Source organism: Papaver somniferum, chromosome 1 (genome assembly GCF_003573695.1).
Source record: "Papaver somniferum cultivar HN1 chromosome 1, ASM357369v1, whole genome shotgun sequence".
Classification (NCBI taxonomy): Eukaryota; Viridiplantae; Streptophyta; class Magnoliopsida; order Ranunculales; family Papaveraceae; genus Papaver; species Papaver somniferum.
In genome coordinates, this window is record NC_039358.1 from 137,857,070 (window position 1) to 137,870,788 (window position 13,719).

General features: G+C 35.9%; 1 protein-coding gene across 1 annotated transcript; it reads left to right on the forward strand.

Annotated features, from left to right (window-relative positions):
- The first annotated feature begins 12,871 nt into the window (after nucleotides 1-12,871).
- LOC113351248 lies at nucleotides 12,872-13,510 on the forward strand. Its single transcript, XM_026595270.1, has one exon. It carries the CDS (start codon nucleotides 12,872-12,874, stop codon nucleotides 13,508-13,510), a length of 639 nt encoding a protein of 212 aa, XP_026451055.1.
- Nucleotides 13,511-13,719: the final 209 nt, after the last annotated feature.

Consider the following 13,719-nt stretch of genomic DNA (forward strand, 5'->3'; position numbering starts at 1 on the left):
GATATTCAATTAATTTCCTAAGTTCATCAACACACACATTAGAGCCGCGTAGGTGAATTCTACCTAAAGAATAACCTAACGCCTTGCGCTAATTAAGTTCAATTCCTAGGAGCATTAAGTTTCATAATTAGGCTAATCAATGCAATTGTCACAAGTCAGCATTAATTCTGTCTGAATTAGAGTTTAGTTATTTCCTCGAGTTTCGTGTTATCTTAATGATGTTGTAAGAGCCTTTGGTTGCTATGTGAGTTGCTACTGGGTATTAAAAGACCAATATCTGTACTCTCTTATTCATCAATGAAAAAACCCATTTTGCTTTGAAAATTAAAATTTAGGCTCTGATTCTTCAGAGAGAAGGCAGCTTGCTGCTATTTATCAATTTCATATCCTTGTAGCTATACTTAGTATACTACATCATATTTGCTAAGAGCACTTCCTACGGAATGAACAAACTTCAAGTTTGTTCATTTTGCTCCCACTATGGACTCCACAAACATGAAAAATAGATGTTCAAACCAACAAATTTGTTGGTTTGGACATTGAGTTACACCATTCAGCGCGCACCTGATGAAGGATCGGGCGAGCTTGCCAAAGACGCTGGCGTTTGAGCCAAGAATGCTGGCGCTTGTCTTTCCAACGAGTGTTCTTATTTTGAACGCCAACGTCTCCATTAAAATCGCCAGCGTTTGACACAAAAGCGCCAACGGCTAAATCTGGACGACCGAAAAATTTTGCGATCTAACGGCTATAATTTTTGATTTCTATAAATACTCCTCGTTTCAACTCTAAATTCACACATTTTACACATTCTTCACTCTCAAACACACATTCTACATATTCTTCACTCTCAAATCATCTACAAAAATGCCTCCTCGTGGTGTTAGATTCACTCAACAAGAGGATTTAGCTATTTGTAGAGCCTTTGTTTTTCACACACAAGAAGCTGTCTTTGATGATGTAGCCGTATCGACGTTGACTTTCTGGGAGAAAGTCTATATAATGTTCACCGCTGAAACGGTTAACATCCATAGGCGTGATTCTCTCTTATTGTCGCATCGTTTTAGTTCAGTTAGTAGCCAGGTATTGGAGTTCGTCGCTTTACTAATTGAGAATCACAAAAATAAGCTCAACGGTGAAGCCGAACATGAAGTGGAACCCAGAACTCTAGCGATGTGGCCAGTATCTCACATAGGTCGTCCTTTCGACTTCAATGCTTGTTACAACATTCTTAGGGTGCTCAAAAGATACGATCCCTACATCGCCCTAGGAATTCCACCACCCGCCGAGAATTGAGCCTATGTAGTCGTTGTTTTAATATAATGTACTTATTTTATTCTCATGTATGATGTGGTTGTTCAATGCAGTATGTTTTTATTTATGAGATTGACGGTGCAATGTTTAATATAATCCAGGAAAATTTTAAATTACTTATGATATTGATGGTGCAATTGTGAAGACATCCACATGTTTGGTTTTAGATAATCGTAAACAGCGAATTAAATAACATAATACCATAGTGAATCGATTTATCCTTCAACTTCAATCAGCCCACTCTGGACAGTTGGGATCTTGACATTGCAAATACCTGAGCTTTTCCGGTTGTGATTCAATCACCATTCTGATGCGTGAACAACCTTCCCGCGGGCACTTTGAATACATCCAAGGGCATTGCATAAGACTGTGGTTATCCATGAAAAATAATAGACAAACCTCTTTTTCTTTGACACATAATAAATGCTTCGCTTTGCCTTTAGAAAACATGGTGGATGTTGAGAAAGAAATCTATTAGATTAGTTGAGAGGCCATCCCTTAGTGTTGTATTTATAACAAAAAGATAGGCGTTGAGTAATTCAAACGGACGATTTTAGTAAGGTCGCGCGGTTTTACTACAAACACCAACTCCTATGGTAATTCAAACGGGCGCTTAAAGGAAAGCCCCGCGGTTTTACTACAAACGCCAATGGCTCGATTTTCTTTCTCGACCTATAAATTTGATTCTTCCCATCTCCAAAATCACTTCTTTTTTTCCTTTTTTTCTTCTTCTAAAACTCTTAATCTCCCTCACTCTGCAGAAATGTTTGTTAGAAATCGTGGTCCCAAGTTTACTGAAGAAGAGGATATAACTATATGCAAAGCATATTTTTTCACAGGGTAATTACTGGTATGGGGTTTCAAGACGCTTATTTTTGGGAGAACGTTTTTTCAATGTTCGTCTCACTGACGGGAAACCCAGGAAACCGAGATGCTCTTCGAATGCGTGCTCGTTTTCAATCTATTAGGCTTGCAGTCCAGCCATTTCTTTTTCTGGTAATGGAAATTCATCGAGAAAAGTTCATCGGTGTAATTGAAGATGAAGTGATCCAAACATCTCTTGATAATTGGGAGAAATCTAACGGTGAACCTTTTCGTTTCGAAGCGTGTTTTTGAATTCTAAAAGATGGTCCATCTCAAGCACATATGTACTGCACTCGAATATCGGTCTCGGTCTTTACAATGGAAGAAGATGTTACTCTTGTTTGATGTTGGTTACATCGTATGATGAGACCAATGAACAATGACTATTTCTAGGAAAGAGTATTGGGACATTTTGTAGCATTGCGGAACGAAACCATAAGAAACAGTAAGAGCATAGAATTAAGAATTGCATTCATCACTAAGGAAGTCAAACATTATACAGAAGTTTTGTGGATGATTCACCGTAGCAATTCTGGATTATCAAACGAAGAACTGGTGAGTACGTTTTACCTTTGTCCTCATTGATCAACTGAATCATAAATATCTTAAATTGTAGTTTATCTGTTTTACATAACACCATCGCCCAAACCATGTTTAATGAAGAAACCGGAAGAGAGTTTAAGCATTTTGAATGTTATGAACTCTACAAAGAGAATGTCGCTGGATTTGATGTAGTTTGATGTTTTTGTTGTGGTTTATTAAAATGTAGTTTGATGTTATTTGCAAGTTTAAATTGTAATAAATTCCACTTGATCTGAAGTGGAAATCTATTTTCATTCGTTGATTTTACTGCCAATTCTTTTACAAGATATAAACTTAGACAATAATAAAAAGTATTAAACAACTTCAATAAAAATCAAGTACAAGTTTTGGCCTCCTGTTTATCTTCATTTGTCGACGTATCTTCCATTCAACACGCTCTTTGACAGTTTCGCCTTTGTTTTTGAATTTTTTGTTGTTAACTTTCAAAACTGGAGCTCTTCTTTGCCTTTTAGCGGAACATTTTCTTGGAGCAACTTCAAAAACTTGCACTTCCCTCTTACAATTTTCAATCTTTTTAAAACTCCCACATATCTTAGAAACATCGGCTTCAAGTTTTGCATCGCAAAGAAGTGTGATCGCCTTTTCAGCCATTTCACCAACAATAGACTAAATTGAAATAGATCTTAGAAGAGAAAATCCAAGAAAAGTGAATTTTGGTGTGAATGAATTATTTGAAGATGATGGTAATTTATAGAGGTAAAAAGTGAAATTTGAATTTTAAAAATCTACCCGTTGTCATTTTTTCTACAAACGCAAGCGCTCGAAAGTAGAGTGTCGTGTTTGATTTACGAACGTCAGCGCTTCTTCTTCTGACGCTGGAGTTTGACATTCACACGCTGGCGTGTGTCTCTAGTTCGGGCGCTTAGTGATCAACCGTTGTGTGCTTTGCCATAGTGGAAAAACCAATTTGGTCATCCACCTGGCTCAACAAAAGAATGGGTTTGTTCATTCCCATAGGAATTGCCCTAATGTTGCAATAAGGGACTACAACACTTCCTCCTTTCTTCCTGGGAGATTTGGTGTTCTGGTTTGTTCATTGTGATTAGGACTTGCTTATTAGTTAGGGGTGGGTTATTTGGTTTTTGGTACTCAGATTTTGGCCAAAACCTGGATTTGGTCTAACATTTGTCCAGCCTTTGCGTTTGGTTTAAAGATCAACGTTGACCTGTGTTGACTCTGTTAAATATTGACTTTTGTGTGGTAATTATAGAAAATATTAAATAAAATCTAATATCTAAACAAAGTTACCATTGTACCCTTAACTAAACAAAGTAATTACAAAGATGATCACTGATGATGATATACATGGAAGAGCTGTAGATAGGGATGGTTTAACTAATTAGACCCTTCTCAGTAGAAGAAGAAGACAGGCTTCTTGGAGCTCATCGCGTTCATGGGAACAAATGGGCTTTAATTTCACGACTCTTCCCTGGTAGAACAGATAACACTGTTAAAGAACCATTGGCATGTCATCATGGCTAGAAAACAAAGAGAACGATCCAAATTACTGTACGGTTCAAACGGATCCTCATCATCCAGTAGTATTAATTATGATAAAAGTAATGGTTTTGTAGGAATATACTCATCACTAAGATTGAGTCACAACAATGATCTGAATAACTGCCCGAATGAATACTAATATGAAAACAGTTGTGGAAGCCGTGGGATCAATATTGAATTCCGTGAGGGGAACAAAGATATCAACAGCAGCGATGATCAATATTAAAAACCACTGCAATGTATCATATTCATCACAAATTCACATCAACAAGAACACCTTTTCAAGTGGTACATAAACAGATGGCATACTTGCAATTGAAATCTAGGGTTTCAATTGTTTTTTGATCGATTTGTATTTTTGGGTTCCAGAATCATGTTCAGTGATCTATATTTCTTCATATCTATTTTTCATCATTTCTTATCTCTTAGCATCACCATAACCAACACCACTATAACTCAACATCACCGGTTCAAACAAAATTAGGGGTTTTGGTGTAATTCAGTAAAATTAAGGGTTTTGGTTTGATTCATCAAATAAGGGTTTCGCTTGATTTAGATATTGAATTTCGGTTTAGCGAAATTGGGGTTTTGATTCGATCATTGAGTTAGGGTTTTGTTTGATTCAGAAATTTGGGTTCAACTTAGCGAAATTGGGGATTTTGATTCAGAGATTGAAGATTGATTTGTTTTGGTAAATTGATATTTTGTTCTTGAGATTTGAGAGAGATTTGTTCCTGAGATTTGAGAGAGATATTTGCATTAACTATGAAGAAAATTGGAAGTGCAATCCGAAGAAGAAAATATGGAACCTAAGTCTGAATTACCAGTTTGTGTTGGAGGCGGAAAAATACAGAGATACTCCCTCGGTCCCACTATTAGATGATCTACTTAGTTTAAGAAATATGTATAATTTTGATAGGTACAGCGGAAACGATTTAAAATAAACCGACACGCGGAGAATCCACTCCGGTAAACATGATCCAAATATGATAATCAACTCCAATCTAGGAGCAAAGCGACAATAAACGATCTAGACGGTGATCAATCTCTCAAAGAGAATAAACTGGTTTTAACCCAAATGGTATTTTCATTAAACGAGCTCGTAAGCTAAGTTACAAAGATAATGAAATAGGCTATTTGTAGCCTTAAACATCTAAATCTAGAAATCCAAAAGCTACCAAACTAACCTAAGAGAATATATTATTCTCATAAAACATGATAAATCAAATAAGGCAACTAATTATCCTAATAAATATCTATAATTATCATACTAAAAGTAATAGATATCCAAGATATTAACCATATCTTGGAATGCACGTGAATTCCCTGGATATGTCCTATATCAGGCTCCCCTACTGCGACAAAACTCGCCTCGAATTATAATAAAAAATGGCAAATCCAAGAGAGGAATTTGGAACTGCCACTGCTGGTACAACATGATCTTGAGTTGTGCATAGGAGTAACCAAGTGTTCACAGAAAGAACGAATCATGAAAGAGCTCGACTTGTAATCCCCACCTGCCGGCTTGGCTCCCTGCTTAGGATGTATAAACTCCCATAACGTCTTTTGAACAAACCCATGACTGCCCCAATAAAAGATTGGTTGTACTTTAGAGTGTATAGCAAATGGATCTACATATAATGCGACATCCGTTGTCATCAATTCCTTGGTTGAAACTAATTAAGAAACGCCAATCTCGGATGATTCTGGAGCCATCATACAGTTTTCTCCTGTCCCTTGCAAAGCCGTGTTAACCATTGGCTCCATTTCTTTGATTGTTTTTTGTAAGCACAATTTCTCACATGTGTCACTCAAAGCCTTAGACTTTACATCCTCTTCTCCTTTCGAAGGTCGAAGACTTGGTATAAGAACCATCTTGATATTTCCCTACATGAACTCATAAGCATTGTTTTCTCGGCTGCTAGGAGAGGCATGAACATCAAACAACCAAGGCCTACCCAATACGATGTCACAAACGTCCATGTCAACCACTTCACAAATAATTGAATCAGAATATATATTACCGAATGATTAATGAAACTATTAAGTTTGCTTGGTTAAACACAATTGATATTGTCTTTTAACTCTTGGATTAGAGTCTTTGCTCCTGGATTGGAGTTTTCTATCATCACCTTAAGGAGTGGATTCTCCTTCTCTTTTATCGCTTCCGCTTGTGCCATGTCAGGTGCTACCAGAGCAGGACTTTCCTATAATGTTCATCTGTGGGTTTTTCCTAGAAGGATCGATCGAGGAGTCTGGTGATATCTAGGTAATTTATTAACAAAAATTATTTTTATCAAAAAAAAAAAAAAAAAAACAAAAAAAAAAACAAAAAACAAAAAATCAATTAAGTTTGGGTACTTGTTCATCATTACAGTTGCGTGTATCATAGTTTGATAAGTATCTTTTGATCACTGCTGCTGTTAATTCGTTTTTTGTGAAGCCCCTGTTTTGTTGTCCGTGGGAATTTGTTCAGTTGAAAACCTAGTTTTGTTACTGGTGGGAGAAAAGGCCTGTTTGGCTTGTTTTGTTACAGGCCCACTAACTAATTTACTCATCTGAACCCACCTATCATATAACTGTAAGTACCTTTTTAACTTCAAATCCACCCCTATAACCCTTATTCATTTTGAGCGTTCGCTAAGTTTCGTCTCCATATATAATACATTTAATCCCAAAAACAGTTGGAGTTTGCGAAATGGTAAATTGCTATAATACGTATTTGCCTAAATGGTAAACAGATGGACGTTTGTGATACCGTATTGGGTAGGCATTGGTTGTTTGATGTTCATGCCTCTCCTAGCAGCCGAGAAAACAATGCTTATGAGTTCATGTGGATCAAGATGATTCTTATACCAAGTCTTCGACCTTCGAAAGGAGAAGAGGATGTAAAGTCTAAGGCTTTGAGTGACACATGTGAGAAATTGTGCTTGCAAGAAACAATCAAAGAAATGGAGCCAATGGTTAACACGGCTTTGCAAGGGACATGAGAAGACTGTATGATGGCTCCAAAATCATCTGAGACTGGCGTTTCTGAATTAGTTTCAACAAATTAATTGATGCCAACGGATGTCGCATTATATGTAGATTCATTTGCTATACACTCTGAAGCACAACCAATCTTTTATTGGGGCAGTCATGGGTTTGTTCAAAAGACGTTATGGGAGTCTATACATCCTAAGCAGGGAGCCAAGCCGGCAGGTGGGAATTACTAGTCGAGCTCTTGCATGATTCTTTCTTTTTGTGAACACTTGGTTACTCCTATGCACAACTCAAGATCATGTTGTACCAATAGTGGCAGTTCCAAATTTCTCTCTTCGATTTGCCATTTTTTTTATCAAAACTCGAGGCGAGTTTTGTCGCAGTAGGGGAGCCTGATATGGGACATATCCTGGGATTCACGTGCATTCTAAAATATGGTTAATATTTTGGATATCTATTACCTTTAGTATGATAATTATAGATATTTATTAGGATAGTTGCCTTCTTTGATTTATTATGTTTTATGAGAATAATATATTCTCTTAATTTAGTTTGGTAACTTTTTGATTTCTAAGTTTAGATATTGAAGGCTATAAATAACCCATTTCATTATCTTTGTAACTTAGCTTGCGAGCTCGTTTAATGAAAATACCATTTGGGTTAAAACCAGTTTATTCTCTTTGAGAGATTGATCATCGTCTAGATCGTTTATCGTCGCTTTGCTCCTGGATTGGAGTTGATTATCATATTGGTCATGTTTACCGGAATGGATTCTCCGCGTGTCGATCTATTTTAAATCGTTTCCGCTGTGCCGTATCAGGCATGGTATGGCACAAGCGGAAGCGATAAAAGAGAAGGAGAATCCACTCCTTAAGGTGATGATAGAAAACTCCAATCCAGGAGCAAAGACTCTAATCCAAGAGTTAAAAGACAATATCAATGGTGTTTAACCAAACAAACTTGATAGTTTCATTAATCAATAATAACGAGCTCGCAAGCTACCTTACAATTACTAGACGATAGATACTTATAGTTTAACTAAACCCTAATAAACCCTTGACTGAACCAAACTTCGAATACGTGTAAAGTTTATCCTAACAATCTAACAGAAATATAACAAAATCCTAACAAATGATATGACTAAACAAATAACATGAACTCCAAGACTCATGGCAAAGATACTAAATACGTCCCGTATCAGTCTCCCCTGCTGTGACAAAACTCGTCTCGAGTTTATATTGCAAATGACAGGTTGAAGAAATGATCTTAATATTCCCACATCCTTTGAAACATCTTGACCTCAGATTATGCATAGGAATCACCAAGTGTTGGCAAAATGAGTTAAAGTTCACAAAAGGACTCGAAGTTTGTTTCGCATGTTACTTGGAGTTTGGCTTGAGGTGTATACACTTCGATAAAGAGAATGGCTGGACTCCTGTATTTAGCAAATGGGACTCCATAATGACAGGGAGTACATAAACCAGCATCTGTTGACATGTTGGCTGAACCTAGCACGTACACATCAATCTCAAATGTACCAGAAAATGGAACTAATTTGGAATCTGCTGATACATCTCTTTGTAGTACCGTATGAACAGCTGCTTCGTTTTGTTCAGTTGATTGATCCAGCAAACGGCCTTCATCTACTGTTTCCAACCCGCTAGACTCCAAGTTTGTTGCTTGTTCCTTTGGCTTAGGACGTGGCACTATAATTATATTTTTATTCTCCCTCATAAATTCATATGTGTTCTCCCAACTCCTATGTACAGCGCCGACATCAAATAACCACGGTCTTCCCAACACGATATCACCAATATCCATATCGACTACTTCACAAATGATGGTGTAAGAATGAAACTTACCAAATGATAATGGTAACCTACAAACTCCAACACAAGTGAGTACACTAATGTTGACACATTCAATTTGATCGGGATGCGGGTACCAATACATTTCTAGTCCCAAGGCCTCTATGGTTCTTCTCGACACTAAATTATCAATGCAACCTCCATTCACTATAAACTGGCAAACACTCTCATTAACATTTCCAGAAAACTTAGGTAACCTAATATTCTGATAATGTGGATTACAAGCAGTATCCATATTGCAAGTGAAGTGACCACTAACATATGACAGACCTTTAGACGTATAGAGATGAAAGTTGAAATGTCATAAAAGTTTATGGAGCCAAAGGTGAAAAGGGGTTTGGCTTGAAAAAAGAAAAACCTACTAACCAAACAGGACCTCCTTCAACAATACGTAATCAGACTCAAAACCTTCCTTTCAAAAACCCAAATCAAAAGGCAACATAGAAGTTTAGGATACCTTACTGAAATGACGTATGCTCTGTGATGATAAAACTGACTTGAGGAGCTATACGCACCTTGAATCAATAGGATGATGACAAGAACGTGATCCAAGTTTCAACTGATTTTTTTTTTTATAAGAACCTAGAGATCACAAGAATTCTCGACTGATTCTTTTAGGCGGCCTCACAGACGAACAACGCAGGAAAACCTGCTCTGAATACCACCTGGCATGACACAAGCGGAAGCAATAAAGGAGAAGGAGAATCCACTCCTTAAGGTGATGATAGAAAACTCCAATCGAGGAGCAAAGACTCTAATTCAAGAGTTTAAAGACAATATCAATGGTGTTTAACCAAACAAACTTAGTAGTTTCATTAATCAATAATAGCGAGCTACCTTACAATTACTAGACAATAGATACTTATAGTTTAACTAGACAACAAATACTTATAGTTTAACTAAACCCTAATAAACCCTTGACTGAACCAAACTTCAAATCCGTGTAAAGTTTATCCTAACAATCTAACAGAAATATAACAAATCCTAACAAATGATACGACTAAACAAATAACATGGACTCGGTCCAAGACTCATGGAACAGATACTAAATACGTCCCGTATCAAATTTGATATCCATGTTTATATTCGTTACGTAGGTGTTTTAAAATGCTTTTCAAGGATACAAAGTTTACGAAAATCCATCGTATAGTTTGAGAGATAAATTAATTCTAAATTTTACAAATTATTATCATAGGGGTATAATTGTAAAAAATACTCTCTTTCATTCCTTGCCTTAAGAATTGTGCAAACTTGAACTAGGTCATCATCTAATAGTGGGACGGAGGGAGTACAATATTAAAACGTTTTTCTACTTTTCATATAACTTTTGGTCAATATTAACAAAATGAAGGATACAACAGTAAATTCGTTTAGTAATTAAATTTTATTTTAAATTATTAATAAATATATTACAGAAGTCAAGGTATAGCACGGTCAGTGTGGGTCAATGTTGGTCTTTAGACCGAACTTAAAGGCTGGACAAATGTTAGACCAAACCCAGATTTTGGTCAAAAACTAAGTACCAAAAACCAAATAACCCATTAATTAGAAGTCATTGACTAAATTAAACTTTAAAATAAAAAAAAGTTGAAGATTTTTTTTTTTTAAATTAACTAGTAAAATTCTGAAAGATTTATTGGCTCATTATAGCTTATCCACTGTGGTGCTTTCTTATTATGCTTGTCGATAAATGACTCCTTCAACATATAAATGGAGTTTTTAGGAATCCTTTGAATTCTTTATTAATGTATGTGGCGTCTACCCTTTGATATTTGTTGTGTTGTAGTTTGAGCTAAGTTTTAGTTTACCATCCGGACGATGGGAAAATGTTTAAGATTTTGAAATGAACCCTCCTAGTACATATAATACATCATGATTTGATGGTTCCTTTTACTGGTGCAACCATTTTTCCAGAACAATTATCCTAATTTTTCTCTAATCTATTTTTTCTCCATCATCTTTCTGTGTTGGGATTACATACAAATAATTCTGGAGATCTGGTGAATTTGTTGTGCTCATGGTTTGATAAGCTTATTGCACATCAGCTTTAGGAGGAAGTTCTTTGTAAAATTTCCATAACAGCTTGGTGTATCTGGAACTCTAGGTGCGACAAAGCCTTCAACACCAAGACTGTCACTCCTGAAACCATTATCTTCTTGTGCAGAAAAGAGATAGCAGAATATGAAGCAAAACCGAATCCTGTTACTAAATCTACATTGCCTCAACCTAGAACCAACTTACATTGGTCACCTCCCACAATTGGCATATTTAAAATTAATTGTGATGGTTCATTTCAATAACTTAATAATTCAGGTGGAGTTGGTCTAGTGATTTTGCAGGTACCTGCATGGGGTCCAAATGCGTCTATCTAAGTCATCTATGAAATGCAGAACAAGCTGAAGTTAAAGGTCTGTGGGAATCAGTGCAATGGGCTAAGGAAAAGGATCTGAAGAATGTGGTGTTTGAACTGGACTCAAAGCTTGTTGTTGAAGCAATAAATAAGAATGTCTTCTTCATTGACTGGATATTACGTAATCTAATTCTAGATATTAATGAGTTATTTAAATTTTTTAGCTCTTGGCAATGTTGTTATGTGCCTAAAGAGAAAAATAAAGTAGCAGATAAACTATCTAAGCTTTCTAGGGTAGAAAGATTAATCAGTGTTTGATTATTAGAACCTCCAAGTGAGATTGCTGCCAAAGTGCAGCAAAAGGATTATGTAAACAATGATAATTAAGCAATGATATCTTTCAGTTTCAAAAAAAAAAAAAAAATAATAAAAATATTGTGTTCTTGCGATATTTAGGTTTTAGATTTCATTTTTTCTTACTTGGTTTCAATAAATTTTATCAATATCTACTACATGCCATATGTTATTTGATTACACTTATACAACTTTTATTATTGTCTTTGGGGCTTTTTAATGGGGTTTTATAAATGATATCATCATTATATGTATTTGTTGCAACATAGTTTGTTTTTTTCAAATATTGTCTCTACAATCTCATTAGTCTAGACTAGTAGAAAGAAATATAGAGAAAATATGTTATGTTGGAAGAAATCTGATTTTGTTATTTGTATGAAAGATTATTCAGGAACTTCTATTACAAAAATCTGAATACCAGACTGATTTTGATACAACTTCTTCTCTGATGGACGAGACAAAGGTATGTGATTTGGAAATTGATTTGAAGACGAAGTTTTGGAGCATCAAATTTCTCACTTGTAGGAACAAGACCTCTGTTAGTCTCTTCCATATTATTTGGTTTATGTAGTCTCGGAAAATGTAAATCACATTGCACGCTTGTTGTGTCAGTTTGCAATGTATCATGATCAAACAAGAGGGTGTACTTATCTAACACCTGTTCTATGTAATCCTTCATTCCTCAATTTAAATGAGGTAGTCGAATAAATAAAATCGACGGGCTCCTTCCTTATACAAAAATGGTTCCTTCTACATGCATTTGCATTATTTAGTGACGCATAGAATAAGATTAGTCAAATATCATCTCTTTTCTTTGTAGCTACACGTCTAACGCATGCACTACACAACTCAAAGAAATTCCAAGCCAACCCTTACCGTTTTCTTGGCAGGCTTAGCTATTAACATTTTGTTAATTTGTTTGGGAGAAAGTATGAAAGAAACAAGGACAACTAAAAGCAATAAATAGGTAATTTCCAGACAAACCCACATGCTTAGAAATTGTGCATACCATGAAATGCATGGATAATAACCTGCCAATATGTTTCCAGAAAAGCAAAAACCAAGTAAGGGAATACGGCAAGGAGACTCTTTATCCCCATATATCTTTCTTTTGGTGGTAGAAGTCCTTTCTAAATTGATAAATGATGTCGTGGAGAGAGGTCAGCTTTTTGGGTTTCAAGTTGTCGAAAACTGTTCGATTATTTCTCATCTTCAATTTTCAGATGATACGCTTATTTTTATTGATGCAGGCGTGGAAGAAGTTAGAAGGCTTTTGATTATTTTGGCGGTTTTTGAAACTATCATCGGCTTGAAATTGAATTTAGAAAAAAGTACAATGATAAGTGTTGGAGAAGATGTTGTGATTGAGGTTTTATCTAGGGAGCTTGGTTGTAAGACGGAAAAATTGCCTTTCATTTATCTTGGAATGCCAATTGGGAAGCATTGGCATAGTACTTCGGTGTGGGAGTATGTTCTCATCAAAATGGAGCAAAAGTTGGCGACGTGGAAGAAAAGAAAATTGAATAAAGCAGGTATACTTATTATTATCAAGAGTTGTCTTGCAAGTTTACCAATTTACTACTTGTCTTTATTTCATCTTTCGCTTAGTGTGGAGAAGAAGATTGTGCAGATTATGCGTAATTTTTTGTGGGGTGCTGCGGAAGGTAAAGGAAATTAGTTTGGGTCGCTTGGACCAAAATATGCATGCCTAAATAGAATGGATGGTTAGGTTTGAATATCTTGAGGACCACTAATCAATCTTTATTGGTTAAGTGGATTTGGAGATACTCAAAGAACAAAAAGCAGCCTTTGGAGGAAGATAGTTGACCAAATATTCAAGAAGAACACGGAGTTTTTAATGCCGGATGTCGATACAAACACTCAGTG

Bases quoted from the DNA above. Each gene is read 5' to 3' on its own strand.
- LOC113351248 (XM_026595270.1), top strand. From the start codon at position 12,872: ATGTTTCCAGAAAAGCAAAAACCAAGTAAGGGAATACGGCAAGGAGAC.